Source organism: Amphiura filiformis, chromosome 7 (assembly GCF_039555335.1).
Source record: "Amphiura filiformis chromosome 7, Afil_fr2py, whole genome shotgun sequence".
Lineage (NCBI taxonomy): Eukaryota > Metazoa > Echinodermata > Ophiuroidea > Amphilepidida > Amphiuridae > Amphiura > Amphiura filiformis.
In genome coordinates, this window is record NC_092634.1 from 10787324 (window position 1) to 10809470 (window position 22147).

At 38.2% G+C, this 22147-nt stretch overlaps 1 protein-coding gene across 1 annotated transcript in view; it reads right to left on the bottom strand.

Annotated features, from left to right (window-relative positions):
* Positions 1 to 22147, bottom strand: part of LOC140157624 (uncharacterized) — a 31442-nt gene that overhangs the window by 6283 nt on the left and 3012 nt on the right. Inside the window, exons 2-12 of the mRNA XM_072180862.1 lie at positions 10299 to 10423; positions 8689 to 8835; positions 7643 to 7855; positions 6864 to 7119; positions 5507 to 5932; positions 3835 to 3981; positions 3080 to 3238; positions 2329 to 2470; positions 1575 to 1744; positions 603 to 779; positions 172 to 311 (exon numbers count right to left, since the gene is read on the bottom strand). Of these exons, the coding sequence (XP_072036963.1) occupies positions 172 to 311; positions 603 to 779; positions 1575 to 1744; positions 2329 to 2470; positions 3080 to 3238; positions 3835 to 3981; positions 5507 to 5932; positions 6864 to 7119; positions 7643 to 7855; positions 8689 to 8835; positions 10299 to 10423 (2102 nt within the window). The remainder of the gene's footprint in view (positions 1 to 171; positions 312 to 602; positions 780 to 1574; positions 1745 to 2328; positions 2471 to 3079; positions 3239 to 3834; positions 3982 to 5506; positions 5933 to 6863; positions 7120 to 7642; positions 7856 to 8688; positions 8836 to 10298; positions 10424 to 22147) is intronic.

Sequence of the window (22147 nt, forward strand, 5' to 3'; positions counted from 1 at the left end):
ACACAGTTGAGACATCCTGGCAGAAGCAACAGCATCATGGCAGAACTGGCAGATTTGGCTTGGTTCTATTATTCAGACACAAGTTAACTGCCATTCTACCAGGTGGACAGAAGGTTGGGTTTTGAAGCTATCCCCTACAAAACTTAATAGGGGAGTTGCCTGATGCGTTACCTTGATTGTAACTGTCTCCTCTATGGGTGGTCCTACATCTACCATTTCTCCTTTAGCATGGTGCTTCTTCTCATGTCCTTTGAGGTAGTCACTCCTAGTGAAGCAATTACTACAATATCTGCACCGATACAACTTGGCACCTGTATGCAATACAAATATAAAATGACTTGTTTTCAAATATAGATCTATGAGCAATCTCTAGTATATGCAAAAATAACTAATTCTTACCTGTGATCTAACTTTATTATTGCTAGATCACGTCAATCTTTAAACAAAGACAATAACAGATCACAAGATAGGAAAGATCTCGGGGTCTTCCACATCAAATACAACCAGCTGATTTCAAGGCCACAACTGAATGCTGGTAGTGATATAATGTATCATTACGATGCCTAACATACATTTACAATCCCCTCCCTCCACACACATACCTGTATGGAATATTAGATGCCTCTTGTAGTCTATGACAGCAATAAACCCTTTGTTACAACCAGGCTTTGGGCATATGTATGGTGTATCATTACGATGTCTCCTCTCATGATAGGAACGAGAACTTCTGCGGCTAAATGTGGCTGAACAATAACGGCAGTTCAGTTTCTCCCTTCCAGCTGTCAAAAGAAGAAAATAAGATTGGTTATTAAAATAAACTTGCTAAAAGTACATCATGGATTTTGCTCAAGCTGTAACTCGGAGCTTAAAATTCTGTGAGAATCAGGGAAATTGATTCTCTTGAACTTGGTTCGTTAAGATCCTAACCTAAATTCATGCCCATTCTACACACAGTGACTTACAACAATCAGTTGATTATCATATATGAGTTTGTGAGAAGAATTTTGATTCATGCAAAATGCAACATCACTGATCCCCTTTCAACAGTATATTATTAAGAGTGTCATGCTCAACAATTGTAAACTTATACTCTCAACATATTTGAACACACCAACTGCTTGCCATGAATTGTTATGGAAGCAATAGATATTCTTGTGTATGGCAATATGCATCCAGATGCGGCTACATTACAAGTCAACAATTCGTATCCAGTTTATGACACCAGGTTGTTGTTGCAACAATTTCCATCATAAAATGAACATTCTGAATGACCTTATTTATGATTTAAAATATAAGTCACTTTCCCATATGAATAACTATCATCAAAAGTTTGAAACAGTGGATGGATCAATTGAGAACTATTGGCTATTCCAGTTGAAATCCATAACCCCCTATGGAAGACATGACCTTAATCTTCCAAACAGGGTATGTGAATTTCAAATTGGGTTACCTGAATGTGTGACTCCATTTGAAATTATACACTCCCTGTGTTGGAGATTAAGGTCATGTATTCCTTAGGGGTGTATGGATTTCAACTGGAATAGCCCATTGCCACCTAGCCCATTGCTACCTACCTTCCGTGTGCATTTCCATTTTGTGGTCCTTGAGTTCTGGTCTGGACTTAAAGGCTCTGCCACACTCATCACATAGCTCATTCTTCTCAGTACTGTGTGTCTTGAGATGCTCTCGTAACTTGCCAATCTTCACCCATGCTTTGCCACACAGTTCACAGGTAAATGGTCGACTGGTACAAGTCAAATTCAAAATATATACATATAATAAAATCTTAGTGATTTAACTTGCACTTCACCGTTACGGTAGTACCGGCACACTTCAACAATATTTATTCTGGTAACAATGATAAATATCAGAAATCATTCAACAATGGTGCAACCTAGTGCAGCTCCTCTCAGCACTTTGATTGTAATTATCCCCTAACAGGTCCCATTACACCTGGGTTGGGTGAGGCATATGACGTGAAGCACTTTCCCCAACTGCACAACATGCTAGTGCTGTCAGGATTCAAACCCATGACCACAAGCTACCTCGTGATTTCGAGTCAAAGCCATTACCCATTATAGGTCAAATGTTATAATAGAAACTCTATAATTTTGTTTTGACTTTGTTGTTGGCTTTTTTTTTTGATGTACTAAACGAAGATCTAAAAGCAGTTTTTTAACAAGTTCTGTCCAGAAAATGTCAAACAAAACACATACACAATGCTAAAATAAATTAAGTGATGATGAAAGTATTCTGTATAGTTATATTTCCTATCTATTATAGGTGTCAAAACCTTTTATACACATGAGCAATTCCATAAGTTCTTACCTAGTAGTAGTATGCTGAAGTTCATAATGGTAGTTGAGCGCTGTCATGGTTGTGTAAGCTTTGTCACACAGATCAACTGGACACTTGTAGATCTGTTTTGGATCAAGCTTGTGGACTTCCTCCAAATGCATCGCTCGCTCATCTACAAAAAAGGCAAAAATCACCACTTTCAATAAGGTGTCCTGTAAGTAAGACGCAAGCTTTTGTAAGTCTTTCACACATCGCATTAATAACAATACTTTCAGGTTGGTTGGCAAGTCCCACTGACTAGTCCGAGAAAGTGCAAACCACTCTTGTGGAGACAAGCAGGTGGATTTGTTTCTGTTTGTTGAAGGCAAATGATTTCTTTTGATTGGTTGGATGTGGTGCAATGGAATACAGAAATCAAAGCAGTATGCAATTGAGATGCTCAAGCAGGACATAATACTTAATCAGGTTAGAAACAAAAATGATAATAAGGCCCCAGCAGAGTTGTTTATCTTTTGCCTCTGAACTTGTTGAGGAATTATAGGACACATTTTGCCTCACTACTGCTAAATTATTGGTCTAGATATGAAACTACACATATTTAGAATAAAACTAACCTCTTTCAAGACTAAATATTTTTAAGTGGACATGCTCATTTCAGATCCATCGACTTACAAATCTTAATTGAAAGCATCTATGCTCAGAGTGATATCTTAATGCTTTTAGTTATATCCTCCAAAAACATAACAGAGCTTTCAACACTTCTGCAACCATCATCACCTACCTTTTTCATCAAATGATTCCATGCAGTCATTGGCTGTACATTGAAAGCGCCTATGCTCAGGGTGATATCGTAATGTGTGATTCATTAAACCCTGCTCCATTGAGAAACTCTTCTCACAATATTTACACTTCACTTGTACTGGACCTTTTGGTAAGGGCTCTGCATAGGGAGATAAAACAATACATCCTTTAAGTATGCTTTCATCATCATTTAGGCAATAGAAACAAATCAGTTCGATCTTTTGATCGACCATCAATGCTTGGTCGATCCTTATTATTTATGAAATCAATTAATTTACTATTATCAAATGTGATAAAATAGTAATTTATGCCAGTAGCGATATTGGCCAATATTTGAAGTTGATTGGTTATTGCGTTTAAGCTGCAGTGGATTAATGAAAATGTAGCAAAATATGCAAATAAGCTCATTGATATTCAGATATGCAAATAACATGACATAAAACTATAGAGCACATCAGGCCACCATATCCTGTCAGCATACCAAGTTTGAAGTTGATTGGTTACTGCGTTGGAGCTGCAGAGTGGATTAATGAATTTGCATCCGCAATGTGGTTTGACACCAAATATTTATGCTCTTGGACTCTTTTACATAACATAAGCCCCACATACGTGTGGGTACCAAATTGCCCGTGTACATGAGCAGTCTATATACTAGACACATGGCAGAATGAGGGTGCCCTATGATTGCTAGTTATTCCCTTCCCATAAATACCTGAAATATCAAGTAAACCATACCTTCAGCAGCTGCTCGCCTTTTATGTCTCTCCATATGAATTGGTGATCGGAATGATTTCTTGCAGTCTTCACAGCGGAACTTATTGGACAGCACACGTTCTCTCTTGCCTAGGTTAGGATGCAACTCATCCATGTGGTTGTTGTATTCTGTAAATGAACATGTAAAATAATATCAACATATGTGACACGTGATCGGAATGATTTCTTGCAGTCTTCACAGCGGAACTTATTGGACAGCACACGTTCTCTCTTGCCTAGATTAGGATGCGACTCATCCATGTGGTTGTTGTATTCTGTAAACGAACATGTAAAATGAAAATATTGCGGATAATGTTTGGGTTGAATATAGCTTCACCAAATAGGTCTGTTTCAGTATCACATAATACTTGATTGCTAAGTCGTTTGCGATTATCTTCCTTGTAGCAAAAAATAAATGCACAGCACTCTCAAAACATAATCAAGAACAAAGGATGAATTATCTTTCTGACCAGGATTATTTGAACAAAAGACCACCAAATCTCCTTATCAATCCATCAACTGAGCCAGTGTACAAATTAAGAAAAAAAATCAGGTTATCCGGCAGATAACCAGGTCATGAAATCTGGTCATCCGCCAGAGTTTTTGGTAATCCGTATATATCCGCCTAAATTGGGATTTAATAAAATATCATAACTACTAAAAACTTAAGTACCGGTACTCAAAATTAAAGAAAAGACACAAAAATCAATACAAAATCCAGTGTAGATTCTAAAATCTAAGTTTTTGGCTGATGTCAAAGCCTCATCATCATCACAGGCGCTGCTATTGCGCCCACAAAGCTATGTCAGTACTAGTTTGGACTGAAAGAAGGTCACACAGCACAAACTCAAGCCCTAACTAATTATGTGGGGAATGTGGTGGTTTGAAACTTCAAAGCTTTGAGGATTACGAAGAAAATCATTTTAATACTGCACGAAGCTGAAAAAAGTGTTATTGTCCGACGGATAACCTACAGTGAATTTCTGGTTATCCGTCAGCAAATCAGGTAGTCAGGACTACCGGATTACCACTTAATTTGTACACTGAACTGAGCCATCAAGAAGGTTTTCTGCATTGAAGCATAATCAGGGATGCCAGTGGCTTGAAGTGACTTTGCAGGAAATGCTCGATAAAGTGCATGAATTTGGACTCTACAGCCTCAAAACGGGCTGAAAATAAATTAAAGTCCAGGAAAAGCCTGAAAAGTGTATGAATTTGGGCTCTACAGCCTCAAAATAAATTAAAGTGTGGAAATTTGGAGCAACAAAGAGTTTGAAATTGGGCAATTGCCTGAAAACTGGCATGCCTGCATAATATATTTTGCAGATTTCCTTTTTCAAATTATGTGTACTGCTAACCATCCAGCATGTATTATTTTCCACAAGGTCCTATGCACATGCTTGACGTCCTGTGCGTGTAAACGATGGTTAACGCATAAAAGGAACTTTGAACAGATTATATCATAGAGTCAATCTACTCTGAAATACAAAGTACCGACGCGGATGTACACATTGTGCCGACTTTGAAGGCACACATACCTGCAGCAGTGACGCAGCACTGCGCACTGTTTACGCGCTGTATACGCGCGCGTTGTTACTTTGTACTTCAGAGTGGATAAACTGTAGCTACAACCATGAGAATTGTCAGCTCTAACCTGTCAGGAATTTGAAAGCTTCATCACACAGAGCACACACAAGATAGGTAAGCAGTGGTGAATCATGTTGCACACGATGTAAATCATGCCATGTCTTAGTAGAGAATATCTTCTCGCACACTTCACATTTGAAAGGAAATTTCTCTGCATCTTCAACAGTTGGAATGCACTCGTCTTTCTGAATCTTAACACTGCGTCCCGGAAAATCTTCATCGTCATCTACTCTCTTGCGTTTACGCCTGCCTCTGCGTTTTTTCCTGGGGATAGGAGGCCGGCCATCTTTTCTTGGTCTTCCAACAGGACGCTTGGCACCAGAAGGCCATGAGCGTTTGACAGGTGCACGTACAGGTTGGGGTTGTGAGGTGGATTGGATGTCCTTTACTTCACTTGTTTCACCAAAAACTTCTGTACTTCCTTGACTGTTACCTTTACAAATGAAATAACAATGATATTGTCAAATACTTTTAAAGCCAGTTCCAGGGGGAGCAACTTTCAAGAGGTGCAAAATTTGATAAACATTGTCAAAAATGGGCAAAGAAGTCCTAAAAATCAATTCACCCACAGCCAGTTTCCTGCATGGGAAAGAGATCACACAGAGGAAAGCTACCCCTTGGCTATGCCACTGAGTTCCAGTTCATGCTGGTAACCATGACTGCATACCCGAGTATGATGTATGTACACAATACAACTGTGCAGGGCAGATTAAAAAATGTGTTGTGTTTTTTGCAAAAAGGTAGCCACTAAAATGTGATCGCTTACATGCACTTACGCTAGATGCAAGGTTAATAACTCTTAAATCAGACCCTCCACCCTTTTAAAAGTTATCGATATAGCTATGGTTTCTCTCTCTCACTGTCAGATGTAAAACTTTAATTGCTGGAAACACCATTTGGGTGAGAAATCCCACTGAGCTGACTTTCCCTCCGGGAAATAAAGACTGTTAAAAATGAACAAACACACACAACATATATCGCTATGGGAAATAGAGACCATTTCATTTGCTTCAGGGTGATTGCCTCAAGAAAACATACCTCCTGATTTTTGAAGTACCTTTAAAATCAATTTTATCTTTGCCATTACCATATGCAAATATTACACAAAAATAATGAATATATGCTAGTTTTTTCATACATTTGGACTTGAATCGCTATAAACTGAAGATTTGCAGTGGCGGCACCAGGAATTTTTTTCGGGGTGCATTGGGGGCAAAGTGATTTCGGGGCAAAATCGACCAATTTTGTGCAAAATCGACCAATTTTGTGCAAAATTGACGCAAAAAGCGGAAAATTACGTAATTTGGGGTTTTTTGCCTCAAAACTGAGGGGGGGCAAGAAAAATATTGATAATTAGTGTTTACCTTCTTCTTCAATTAATTCCTGTTCTTCTTTAATGCTATTTTCTTCATCCCCCTCCTCCTCGTCCTCCCCTCCTTCTTCGTCCAGTTCATCCTCTTCTTCATCATCATCATCATCTTCCTCCTCTTCCGTGTTCTTGATGACAGCACATTCTTGTCTATGTTGCATGAATAGCACAGATGAGGTGAAGGTTTTTGCACACAGAGTGCATTTACGACTTCTTCCTCTGCCTGAAAGGGAAGCTTGTGCATGGGCCTCCTGTAATTGATAAAGTACTGTAGTTAACTAAACACAGATCAATCAAGAAAAACAGCTCTAATGATGATTAAAAATGTGGTGTATGCATGACTGCACCGGGGAGGGGGGCACATCAAAACAATTTGGTAGGTATGTTGCCCGAATTTTGAGGTGGTGGGTCTTTGGGAGCTGACGGCGCACGGTAAAACTGGGGTCTTTTGGAGCTGCGAACAAGTAAAATGGGGACTTTTGGAGCTGTGAACAGTCAAAATCAAGGGTCTTTCTGGTTGAAAATCGCCTGGGAAAAAAAAAACCCAGAAATACAAGGAATGAGCAATTTTGGGGTCTTTTAGAGCTGAAATTATCAAAATCAAGGGTCTTTTGGAGCTCAATTTTGGTCAAATATAGGGGGTCTTGTGTTGTAAGATCGGCAGTGCCAATCTCCAATTATTTCAAAATGCACAGATCGGTCAGATCCGATCCCGATCCCAATATACAAGATATATGTCAAGATTCTTCCTACATCCCTTTAAATGTCACAAACCTTTAAAACATTCTGTAGTTCTTGTTCCTCTGGTGTCAAGTATTTCTTAGGAGGTCGACCAGGGCCTCTCTTTTTGCCAGGCACTATGGAGGCTGGAGGTTCCTTTCCAGGTTCTATGGCAGTTGGAGGTTCCTTCACTGGGGGTGGAGGTGGTTCTTCAATACGTCTTCCCATAAGGAAGTATTCCTCACCCTTAGGCATGTCTCTGGTCACCTGTACAAGATGAAATGGAGTACTTTAAACAGTGGTACCAACCTATCCCAACCATACTCCTAATCACATCCTCATAATCCCTTAATCCTAACCCTAATCTCAACCCTAATCCTAACCCTAATCTCAACCCTAATCCTAACTCAAAACAATTATAACCATAATGCTAATCCCTTGGTGTAGTAGTCATTCTTAAGTCTTACTCTTACCAATAGAAGGTTTGAAATTTCACTCTATAGCATTAGTTACATGCATGTAGACATATGAAATTAGAATATGTGGAATATGGGACAGTACCGTACCATGTTTTATGTAGTATTTCCAGGGCTGGGTATTTTACCAATACTCACAGAATTGATACTCACAAATGCAAGTAAATTGCAAGTAAATATATATGATTCTACTTAGAGGAAGTTAATAACATAAGAACTTTGACACAGGAGGTGATGCTGCTCCAACTTCTAGAGTTGCCGGTTTAATATCACACAGCACTTCAAAACAGCAAAACTGCTGATGAAGTCAACCGATGGTTGATGAAACATCCAAAAAAACGTAAGTCTCGATCAGATGAAATTCTTAATGTCAAAGTTAATAACATGTTTTCCAACATCGGTCTGAGATGATCAAATTGTGCCAAATAAAGAAATAAAAACTGTGAATTTCATAAGTTATTGTTAAGTTGCTTTAAGATACAGAGTTGAAACTTAGCAGACACTTATAAGAAGGGTAAATATAATAAATATCTAAAAAAACCCATTTTGTTGTACTATCACAAACTGCAGTTCATTTTCTACATGCAACCTTTACTTTGGGACACTCTGTATTATTAAACCTACCTCAAAATAGAACTTCTTTCCTTGCTCCACAAGAATGACATTCTGTTGTGACTCATCTTCAGTAGATTTGATAAACCGAAGCCAGTTTGGAAGTGAAGCATCATTGCTTGCAAAAGTCTTTACTGGCTCCTCTGGTCCACAGTAAATCTGAAATTGTAAATCCAAGTACCGATACACAAAATTTATTTCTCAGGTAGAAATTGTACCAAACTATTACATAATCTTACCAATGAAAAGGTTAAATTACACTTACCCTTTAGATATTTGACATGCATGTCAGAAAATGACATTACTTGGGGGTGGGGGGGGGGGGACTTATTAAAATGATAAAATAAAAGTCAAAATTTGGAATTGATAAACCATGACATTCATTGGGCTATTCCAGATGTATTCACAAGACCCCATGGAAGACACTTCCGAATTGGGCTAAATTGACAGCGAATTCTCATGTCAGGAAAACCCTATGGAAGACACTGCCGGAATTGTGGTAATGTCTAATATGGCCAGCCGGAATTCACGTAAATGTAAATGTCTTCCATAGGGTTCCAGCTGGAATTAGAACATTTTTTGTTTCCAGCCAGAATTCAAGTAAATGTCTTTCATAGGTTAATCGAGATGGTGATCATAAGTGAAGATTCTGCTGGAATTGGAGCATTTTTGACCATTTTCCAGACGGAATATTAAGAAATGTGAATGTCTTCCATAGGCACATCATGGCCTTTCACAATCCCCACTCTTGTTTTTTCGTTTATTTTAGCAGCCGGAATTTCACCTAATCTCAATGTTTTCCATACCCTCCAGCCGGAATCTTTGCTAAATATGACTGCTGGAAAATTCTCAATTCCAGCTGGAATTGTATTTTTTTAAATGTCTTCCATGGAAGTGCGGAATACATCTGGAATAGCCCATTGCCCACATACATTGTGTAGACATATAAATTCAAGGGGTATTTATCTACTGTATCACTTCATATTTAGAAATGTGAAGAAACTGTAAAACTTTTCAGGATGTCAAAAATTGAGACAGAATAAAAGTTCTTTTCTGGAATTTCTGGTACACCTTTGTCCAGTCAAAACATTTACTTTATAGAGTTTCCATTAGGGTCGGTCAGATGAGGACAATCAAACAAATGTTCTGGCATTACATTTAGATGTTTCAGAACTGTAGTTAGGTACATTGAAAAGGAGGCACTTAGTCAGTTGGCTTTTGAAAAAAATTCTGTACAGCTCAGGTGCTTATATTAGGTGGACTACGACAGTAGTACAAGTATTTACTTCCATGAAGTTCTCTCATTCTCCATTATTACACTCCTCTTTGGCTTGGATCTCTCTGGAAGAAGTGGCAAAAGCTTTCTAATTACTGATATATGGCATAATTAACAACATTATCAACAGTGGATTCAAAATTCATCACAGCCAATTGTGCTGTGCCTTGGGCAAGATACTTTATCTTGCTTGTTCCAATCTACTACAGAGGTGTATTCATCTGGCAATCTGGCATTGTTGACAGACATATGGTGTGACTGTGACTATTCCTAGCAGTGGAATAAATATTAAACATTTCAACAGTTTGTTATAAAAAACTTTGTTTCTCAATGAAAAATGACTAACCTTCCATGCACCAAATGGCAATTCTCCATCCTCAGGCAAAGGTTTAACTCTGCCTTTGAAGGGTCCATATGTATGACCTTGAGATAAATCAACTCTGCTACGTACAATAACCGAAGCATCATTGTCTAAACACACAAAAGTAAGGAAATCAAATAACTATAATATCAACTCGAACATTAACTTAAACCATGAATTGGGTTTGATTATTTTGAACGACTGAGAGTTAAATTGGAATCAAATTTAATAGAAACTTTTAAATAGTGGTGGGTTAAAGAATGATGATGCTTCAAATTTCTTAGGGAACCAGCTGATTTGATGCAGTATGATCTCCTGAGCATTTTGACAACTTTTTCATCCAAATCGGCCGAAAAATGAGAAGGTGCTGGCCAAAACAAGTATTTGGACAGTGGGGTCTGTTGGGGGGTCTGAAAATCAATATTTTCATCAACAATCATTATTACCATATTCGTCCGAGTATAGTCCCACGTTCGAGTATAGTCCCAGCCCCCCAATTTTCGAAAAATTCCAGAAATTGTAAAAATCTCTTTTAAGGTTTTTTTTTTCGGTTTTGAGTGTCCCTGGACCTAGACCTAGATGCTGGGATCATTCATGGTTGACCTAAAAAAAATTCAAGATGTTTTGTGTTTTTAATATGAAAATTGATAATTTGGATCCATTTTAAAATCATTAGAGTATGACATTCATACAAATTATCAATTTTCATATTAAAAACACAAAACATCTTGATTTTTTTTATTTCAACCATGAATGATCCTAGCATCTAGGTCAGGGTAGACCCTCCCTCGGGTCCATGGAGAACGACTGGTAATGTAGATTACATAGCATTAAAAATCAACCCAATACATGGACCCTCCCAGTCTGTAAGCAATTTGCCTTCCAGTTCCCACAAAATGCTGGGAGTTCACTTTTACGGATTTGGAGTCACGCAATCTTTCTATATACCATGTCCATGTTTTCACTACATTAACGTTTGTGTAAGCGACTAAAACAACGATATTGTATCCGACCAATCAACGCAGCTTGGCAGTGCGGGGATATTTGAAAAGGCTTCCCTAGCTAAATAATGTGCGAACATTTGCAAACCGCACGCGATAATGTACGCAATATGGACAATAGGCCTAAGTCCGAGTCAGTGGTTGCCTTTTATTATTGCGCTGCGTACCATGGGTCTATCAGACGCGTGCCACTTGAGCTCAATACCTCTCAGTTGTTGACAAGTGTCCCATCCGATCTTGCATCACATCCCGCGGCATAGCTTTATGCTACCATATATTTGAATTGAAACTGGGCGGGGCTTTCGTAATTGACATCAGAATCACCGGGCTTCGTTGAACCAATATTTGGAAGGGAGATCTGAAACAGATTGGACCAGTCGAGGATTCAGCGTACTTTCGCGTTCACTAATAATACGAGTATCTATCTATATAATAATACTGGTAGTCTGTGACTCTGTGACTCTGTCCCTCTGTGAGTCTGTCTGTCCGCCTATTTTCTCGGAGACTAGGGGTCGCACGTTCCTCAAACTTGGTGGGTGGGTGCAGCTTGACCCCACACGGAACAAGTTTGTATTGGTTAGTGGGTCAAGGTCACCCAAGGTCATTCAGGGGTCAAATTAGTAAAAACTGTTTTTCTCAGGGACTGGGGGTCGCACGTTCCTCAAACTTGATGGGTGGGTGTGTCTTGACCCGGGACAGAACAAGTTTGTATTGGTTAGTGGGTCAATGTCACCAGAGGTCATCTAGGGGTCAAATTAGTAAAAACTGTCATATGGGCAAGAAACTTGGTGGGTAGGTGCATCTTGACCTAGGACAGAACAAGTTTGTATTGATTAGTGGGTCAAGGTCACCAGGGGTCATCTGAGGTCAAATTAGTAAAAACTGTTTTCCGCCTATTTTCTCGGAGACTAGGGGTCGCACGTTCCTCAAACTTGGTGGATGGGTGCATCTGGACCTCAGACTGAACAAGTTTGTTTCAGTTAGTGGGCCAAGATCACCCGAGGTCATCGAGGGGGTCATCTGAGGTCAAATTAGTAAAAAACTATCGTATGGGCATGAAACTTGGTGGGTACAGTCAACTTTTAAAGTCAAAGTTTTGGAAGGTCATTTTGGGGTCATCCGGGGTCACCCAGGGGTCATCTGAGGTCAAATTAGTAAAAAATGTTGTATGCGCATGAAACTTGGTGGGTACAGTCACCTTTTAGAGTCCAATTTTTGGAAGGTCATTTTGGGGTCATCCAAGGTCACACACACAGTGTATTGCTCAATGTATTAAAGATAACCTTTGAGTTGGAGCAAATTTCTCAAAATTGGTAGTGATTAATATTACCAAACTTATGCCATGATGAAATATAATAATTTTTGAAGATAAAATGTGCTGACCGTAAAAGATTGAACAATGTTTAAGACTACCGCCATTCATTTGAAATCATGCATTTATTGTTCATCTCCTCTATGGAGATCCGCCTATTTTCTCGGAGACTAGGGGTCGCACATTCTTCAAACTTGGTGGGTGGGTGCAACTTGGTATGAGGAAGAACAAGTTTATATTTTTTAAGGTCAAAGGTCAAGGACGGGTCAAGTTCAATTGAAGTCTAATTTCAAACACTTTAAATGGCAAATCTAGCCATGCCATTGTGTTGACCTTGGACTATCAAACAAAAGTTTCCACGGTGACCTTTTCGTCAGACCTACGGGTAAGAGGTCACAGGTCAAGAAAGGTAAAAATTTCAAATTGCCCCTATGGAGCTCAAACTTGGTGGGTGGGTGGACCTTGGACTAACAAATAAAAGTTTACACGGTGACCTTTTCATCAGACCTACGGTTAAGAGGTCATAGGTCAAGAAAGGTAAAAATTTCACATTGCCCCTATGGAGCTCAAACTTGGTGGGTGGGTGGACCTTGCACTAACAAACAAAAGTTTCCACGGTGACCTTTTCTTTAGACCTACGGTGAAGAGGTCATAGGTCAAAAAGGTAAAAATTTCAAATTGCCCCTATCGAGCTCAAACTTGGTGGGTGGGTGGACCTTGGACTGACAAATAAAAGTTTCCACAGTGACCTTTTCGTCAGACCTACGGTTAAGAGGTCATAGGTCAAAAAGTTTAAAATTTCAAATTGCCCCTATCAAACTTGATGGGTGGGTGGACCTTGGACTAACAAACAAAAGTTTCCACGGTGACCTTTTCTACAGATCTACGGTTAAGAGGTCATAGGTCAGAAAAAGTACCGTAACAATTTCAAATTGCCCCTATGGAGCTCAAACTTGGTGGGTAGGTGAGTGGACCTTGGACTAACAAACAAAAGTTTTCAAGGCGACTTTTTTGTCAGATCTACGGTTGAGAGGTCATAGGTCAAAAAACATAAAAATTTCTAATTGCTCAGTGAGCTCAAACTTGGTGGGTGGGTGTAACTTTGGCCAAGGAAGTTCAGATTTGTGTTCGTTAGGTCATCCATGGTCAAAGGTCAGGTCAAATTTCAAATTGAGAGCGAAAGTCAGGTCAAATTGCAAAAAGCAGCAATTGAGCTCAGCTGTGAGGACAGTGATCCCAGCCAAAGGACACACCCTGATTTTGAGGTCTGCAAAAGCCAATAACCATGACAGCCGAGAACCGCGAAATACGGGTAACCGCCTAGTGTTTCTATATTGCTGCACTGACTGTGTGTGTGGCGTCGATTTGTGGAATGGGTTTTTGGCATTGAGAAAACTAAGGGGGGGGAGGGTTACAGGAATAGGGCATTATGTAATTATTTATTGTTACATTATCCAGAGATGGAAACCGAGACTGGGGCCAGTCTAGGTCTAGGGACACTCCAAAACCGGAAAAAAAAAAAAACTTGGAATTTTTTAATTTTTATCCGAGTATAAAATTTTCACCTAAAAAACGGGTGGGACTATACTCGGACCAATACGGTATATGCCTGATTCTGTTAAAGTTGGTATTGATTTGTATGTAATTGATGTTTAAAATTCTACGTCTAAATAAGGATATGAGGGCGCTTCGCATTTAACTTGCAAGCTGCCTTGCAAACGATCTTTAAAGCGGAAATTTCAATGGTTTATATATGAAGATAATCATAGGTAGTACCGGTACTAAGGGTGTGAGTGAGTCCGGGAATTCCAGTCCCGCCCCAAAATCCTAATACCCGGGCAGGAAATTCCCTGCCCGGATACAAGAAATTAAAAAATAAATAAAAAAATAAAAATAAAAAAATTTCAATTTTTTTTTCAGTTTTGTAGTGTCTCTGGACCTAGACCTAAATGCTAGGATCATGGTTGACCAAAAAAAAAAAATAAAAAAATAAAATTGAATTTTGCACATTGTTATAAATGTGTTTTTAATCTGAAAATCGATACATAGTTTTCATGTCATACTCTATTAATGATATCAAAATGCATTGAATTTGAATGCATTTTGATATTGATCATTAAAGGGGGGTAACCCTATCGGTTTAGGATGTGGTTTCTCTTCAAACTTACATACAATGTCAAATATTGTCCCTTTATCAATCTATGTGAGAAAAGCGGGAACAATTTCAGCATAAATGTGAATAATTAGCATATTAGCAAGCCAATACACTGGTACGCGTGAATTGCATTCTGGTCAGGCATCCCGAAACAACGGCCGAGCACATGTCCCGGTGGAAACAGGAAGTGTTTGCCTGTACACTTTTATACCCTCTTATTCATACTGATTAATCTTAGAAAACATTACATATCACTGCGCTCATTATCATTCTTGACAAGATAGCCCATGCTGTATTTACTTCGCTTAATTATTTCTTTATTTTTAGCTATCTTTGTTTTATTTTTTAACTAATTTTTAATGGGGGGGGGAGGTGCTCTCATAATTTTTTTCATATTCCTCGTATCATGCTCGACAATATAGGTCAGGAGAGCGTGGCGCAATGGTTAGGGTACTTGCCTTTAGTGCATGAGGTCCCGGTTCGATTCAGCGGTGGCGATTTGCTGGGATATTGACTTGGAAAAAAAGTCTGAAATTAATTGGCAACTTCTGTAGATTAAATTCAGGCTTCCGCTCTCCCCATGGTTCATTTAGAATTGGGTAAATGAATCATGAAAGTACTCCGTCCTTCGGAGGGGCGTTAAGCCGCCGGTCCCGTGTACAGAGAGCCATACCTGTACATGTATCTCGCAGCCAGTTTCGAAAAGAGTAGGGTGTTAACCCCTGACTGTTCCAAACCCGTCCCGGTGTTCAAATGGACCCCAATGGAAATAAGCTTCAATAGAGGCTTTCTTGGGTTATCCAGGGTTGTCAAACCCGAACAAATCAAATAAAAAAAAAGTCATGTTTCGTTATTTATTTTGCCTCTTATGTATTTCTTTATTTTTGTTTTTTGTTTTATATCATTATAGCGCCATCTATAGTTTGACATTAGGGGCCTATTTGATGTATTTTTTATGACTAATTGGTACTGGGGTGAAGTCTTCCGAATCTATTCCGATTTCATTCTATGACTACCCAAAACTCCCGTGTCGTGTAAAATGCGAACAACTGGTAGCCTGTAAAAACCGCTGTGTTTCATGATTTCTCCGGAAATACATCGACTTGGAGCGTCAAATTTCAGGATAGTAATGAGAAAAAGAGTATCTATTATGTGATACCAAAACCTCATCAACAATGAAAAAAATCGGGGATGATGCTGTCGATCGGGTTACGGACCTTTAATAGAGTATGACATGAAAACTATGTATCAATTTTCAGATTAAAAACACAAAACAATGTGCAAATTCAATTTTTTTTTAGGTCAACCATGATCCTAGCATTTAGGTCTAGGTCCAGAGACACTACAAAACCTAAAAAAAAAAAAAAAACTTTTTAAATTTTTTTTTTTTTTTTGCAATTTCGGGTACCCGGTTACCCGCCGGGTACCCGGGCACAAAATGACCCGAAAATCACACCCCTAACCGGTACCTGCTCAAGAAATTTAAGCGATTTACATCAGGGCTGTCAACTTTTGGAATTGCTTGGCGTGAGACAGAGGCGTACCAGGATTTGCCGACTCCAATGTTCATTTTGTACCATATATGATCATTTCAGCCACGGTGCTCGAGAATGTGAAAAAAGGGGGTAGGAGCAACAAATTATTCATGACAATGCGTGAGATTTTACTCATTTTCCAGCTTTTGCGTGAGATTTACTACCTAGGCGTAAGATTATACTACCTTGGCGTGAGACCGTGAGAAAGTAACCCAATGCGTGAGACTCACGGCCAATGCGTGAGAGTTGACAGCCCTGATTTACATACAGGTACGGTTTGATTTTGGCAGCCATTTGAATATTTCATAGAATGCTGCCATTCAACTGTACAGGGGTCAATGCACTTTAAAATGTGTACGTTTCAATGGAAGGCTACCTGAGAATACGAAAAATGGTGCCACGGTCAAACGAAAAGAAATATACTGCCCAAATTTTTTGAGGATGTGCCACATGTGATTATCTTCATACTGACATCATTAAAATTTCATGTGAAAAGAACATGTGCATGTTTTATGAAAAGCGCCCCCACATCCTCACATTTGGATGCAAAACGGTCATGTTAAGAAAACAACAACTCCAATTTTTATGCAACTTTCAAAAATGGAATTCTAGACATCAATTACCTGCACAAACCAATGCCAACTTTAACAGAATTAGGCATAAAATAAATATTATGAAAATATTGATTTTCAGACCCCCCTATTCAAATACTTGTTTTGGCCGGCACCTTCTCATTTTTTGGCCAATATGGATGAAAAAGGTGTCAATGACTCAGGACAGTGCTGTACGGTGCAAAAACTGATTGAGGAGCCAATGGCTCCTAACTTTATAAATTTAGGCGCCCAAATTTTGCTCCCAGGTAAAAAATCTGTGCCAACTGAACAGCCACGTGTGTTGAATGTTCATAGCTGCTGTACTCTGATCTACATACAGGAGGGTGAAAGTGCATAGGAACAATGCCGGAAACTACGTCACGCTATTGTTCGACCTAGGCTACATATTTTTTAACGCATGTGTGTTCGGCAATACAGCTTTAGTCTTCACCACCTTCGCAACACGGTACGTGGAGTGTCTGGAATCATACTGACGGCGGAGGAGAATACTAGCTGGTCAGACAGTTTAATTTTATGAAGCATATTATAATACATGAACAATTACCGTCATTTGATCCATTTACTACAGAATATATTGTATATTCAAAATATAATTTTAATATTGTAAACCTGTTAACTTATATTTGTGTACTAAAGTATAAGGACATGTGAATAAAATCATGTCGAAGACAAAATGGCCGCTAATCCGCCTATTGTCTAGACCTAGGATACATATTTCAAAAGAGGGCAGCAGACTAGGATGCTTATCCCTTCCTCTTTATCCCCGCTACATATTCCCATTGAATGCTACATACTTCATACGCAGCCTTTATGTTTTCCAGGAAGTCCCCATTGAGGCATCATGATAAATGCATATTCATAGCATACATTCGTACTCTTGAATGCTACATTACATACATGTTTTGTTTTTGGCGATTAAAACCTTCAGCAGTTAGTCGCCATTGGCGCCAGGGATTGAATATTTAGTCGCCATCACCAAAAATCTAGTGGCCAATGCGCCTAAAATGGTCGCACCGTACAGCACTGACTCAGCAGGAGATCATGCCGCATCAAATAAGCTGGTTCCCTAAGAAATTTGAAACATCACCCTTTTGAAAAGAATGTTTAACCTATCCCTATTTTTAAAATGAAGAATTGATTTGGAATCAAAACAAGAGCACCAATGGAGCAAAAGCCTCGTCTGAATTGAACATTCCCAATTATGCAGTCTGAACTACTGAGCCCACTGAGACCTGTTTCCATGAAATGAGAGATAAAGTCTAAAAGTGCAAATTTGTAAAGTTATTCAGATACTGTGAAAAAAAACACAGGTTGTTTGTAATTGTATAAGCTTAAGCCAAATAAAATAAAAAACATGTTTCACGTCCGGGTTTTTGAAAAAAAGGAGGAAGAGGGGGCTTTTTATTTTTTATTTTTTATCGCAAAGTCGGTGTAAATACCCATAATTAGAGCTATTTTAGCGTACTATTTTAGTATACAATAATGCCTGGAAAGAGGAGGAGGCCTCTTTTTATTTGTTGTTCTGAGAGATAGGCCCCTCTAACTATCACAAAACCTTATAAAAGTGTTTCTTGTATATTAGCAAGGCTATAGAAAGCACCTCTACTTCCTAAACATATTTTTTGAAAAGTTATAACTGAATTTCAAAAAATAAAAATAAAATTGAAGAAACCTCAAAAAAGGAAGCGGGAGGGGACGTGAAACATGTTTTATTTTTTATTTGGCCTAAAAGTATTGGACAAACCACCTCGTTTTAATACGGTATGATGTAACAATGAGGAATTAATTTCAAATGTCTCCCCGGCCTTGTAATTCAATTGCCAACAAAAAAAATTAGTTTCTCGTCCCCGCTCGGCGCTCGCATTGTTTTTTTCTGCCACATCAAAAAAAGGTGTTTTTGTTTTTGTTTCTTTCTTTTTACAAAAAAACAAAACAATTAATTGCAATTCTGTGTAAAAACCACATGTGCCTGCTAACGGTCAAAATTTTTTTATTGCATGAGGTCAAAGGGGTTTGGTAGTAGGTTACAAAAAGTCACATCAAAAATTCCTCCGGAGCTTGTTGCCATAGCAACGGCAGATTTTATGATTTTGGCGATTTTTGCTTATTTTGGGGTGAAAATAAAGGAAAATATGTACTTTTCTGAATTGCTCCTGACTTTAAATTTGAGGTCACATTCAAAAAATAATCTTACCACCATAAAGTACTATCTTTGTGCTTTTCCCAGATGCAAATAATATTTCAATAATATTTCCCTATGTGCAATTTTAGGGCTGGGCAACATTGCCAATTTAGCACTTTTGAAAAAATGCAATTTTTACCCTATCTTTGAAGTCTAAAAACTAATTTTGCTTGAGCACCGATAATTATTTCCTCTTTGTTGGTACTTGGGCAGACATTGCCCCTTCCAAATTTGGTAAAAAATCTCTGGGGCTATTTGACCTGTAAAGCCAGTGTTGCCAGAGAGTTTGATAATTTTCAAAAAATGCATTTTTCAAAATAATGCATTTTCTACATATTTACTCATGTAACCTTTAATACCACCAACTTAATTGAAATATTTGCACACTTTGCACACATGATTAGACACACACTGCAACATAAGCAGCACTTTGAGGCTGGGGCAAGTACTGTAATAAAAAAACCGGTATTGCCAGAAAATCTTACTTTATTAATCCAAATTTCCAATTTGTGCGTTTTACAATTATTTATTCGGCTTATTTTATACTATCAATGTTAGTTGAATAGAATGTGCATTTAAACATTATCTGATACAATATAGGTTCAGACACATGGGCTAGTTTTTCGACAGGTGGCATAGCAAACATCCATCTTAGTACAAGCTGATACACTTTTCAAGATCCATATAATTATGTCATTTAAAAAAATTCCATGCAAAAATGACAATTTTTGATCAAAACTAGGCTTAGTATCCTCAAGGTCCCCTAAGCCTAGTTTTGATCAAAAATTGTCATTTTTGCATGGAATTTTTTTTAAATGACATAATTATATGGATCTTGAAAAGTGTATCAGCTTGTACTAAGATGGATGTTTGGATCGAAAAAGTAAATCACAACATTTTTCTGTGACCTGTTGTTTTTGACCTATGACCTCTTGGAATTCATAAGTAGGCCTAAAATGTAGGATTTTAATGATTTTGGTCATTTTGGGCAAAAATGGGACCTTTTTTTACCACCATCTCCAACAGGTATTGAAACTTAGGCAATGATGGTGTTACCAGATTATATGATAATTAATTTACCCATACCGTAACTTTTGAGTTCGTCAAAACATGCGTGCATTTGTTTGAAATATAGCCTGGTAAAATGAATGATACGAACAATAATGTAAACTTTATACTCTCATGCGGGCATCAATATTGACGTTTGCATTATTTGACACCCTCATTGAAATACTCCCCTAACTTAAGACATCCTGTTATTGTTCGATGCCATCAATTTCTACTTCTACGTTTATACTGAAACAGGGCCTGTTGACGGGATGCTTGTCCAGGGTGGAAAGGTAACATCATTGTCTTCACATGTTCACATGGAAACAACCATGCAGACAATAGTTACTAGTTTACAATGCAAGCAAAAATCCAACTGGTGATGAAGCTAGTGGGTCATGAATCATGATGTGCTGTTGCAATTAAAACACTCCCTATTTTCAACCATTTTCCCTAGTTTCTAACACAATCCTCAAGATAATTTTCAATCCGTGTGTGTATATGCTGTTAATTTAGTTAAAATTGCCATTCCAAAAGTATCATGGTAACAATGATATGATCATTGAAGGGAGAAAAGATATAATACATAATACCCTAAAGGATGTTGAGGTCGAAGGTCATTTAGGGGTTGAAATAGCTGTGATTGGGCTCAAACTTGGTGAATATAAACCGAGAGGGGAAAATGTTAAAATCACAGCATACATGTAGGTCACTTCAGGTCAAACTTCATGTACGGGTCAAATTTCAAAATTACTCTGCTTAATTTGATAATAAATTACTAAATAACATTTGACACAGAAGAAGACCTCTCTTACTTCCATACCCTTACTAAAGCTTCCCTTTGAAAGGTCCGATGTTTAACATTTTCCCTGAAAGACTCAGAATTTTAAATATTCCCCTCCCGAGATGCCCAGGATCAGGGATGCAAGGATGTGATCAACTGCAGAAGATAACATTCGATGGTCTTTATAATAAAACATGAAGGATCTAAAGATTTACCATATCCTGCATACTAGAAAATATTTATTTATGTGGGCCTTGATCTTGGCCACATCCCGGTCCACATTGAGTGTTTGGGGCGAATAAAGTGGGCGCTAGAAGAATCCATCGAGCCAAGTGATGGTCAGAATTCAGTTGTTACTATAGCTGTTACTGCCCATGCAATTGGGTGGATTATATCGGCTTAAAAATCAATGTTGAATTCAATGAATATTGTGTTGTAAACTTTCATCATTCTTTTGTAACACGGGTGATGGAATGCAGTTTCATATCTCCGCCAAGGCCCAGACATGAATTAGGGCGGCTTCCTCCTTCCAGAGGAAAGGAGAGAAGAGAAGAGAAAGGGGGAAGGGGAAAAAGAGAAGAGAAAAGGGAGGAAAGGCGATTAATTTTACAGACATTTCTGACAGCGAAGTTAACATCCTCTAAAAATTCTTCTGAAAAATTGTACAAATTACGTAACAATAATGTATATTTTCTTATACACTTGTGTATTTCTTTAGAAAATTTCACCGGAACAATAGAAGCAATGTTGCTGCCGGAAATGACCGTAACATTACTGCATGTATTTTTTACAATGGATGTTTTGTGATCATTTCTTCAGATTTGTTCAGTAAATTTTGTAAGTTTGTGAGTATTGATAGGCCTATTGTTAGTATAAAGCAGTGGTTTAAATCAGAGAATACACTTGAAACTGTTATTCGTTGATACGAGTTCACTCGGCCATTTTAAGCTATTAGGAGAATTCAAAGAGAAGACAGTTTCCATGGAAACGGCCATTTACATAAAATGTTTTACTAATTTTACTGGGAAATTAGCTCTGTTTTACAGATATTTGCTTAAAAATGAGCATTAATAGCTGTTGCCATGGAAACTGCATACTCGTTAAATTCTCTCAATAGCTTAAACTTAAAGAAGAACTATTTATCAATAAACATAAGTGTAATTTAAACTTTTGTAATGCAAAAAATTGCTAAAAATGGTAAAAT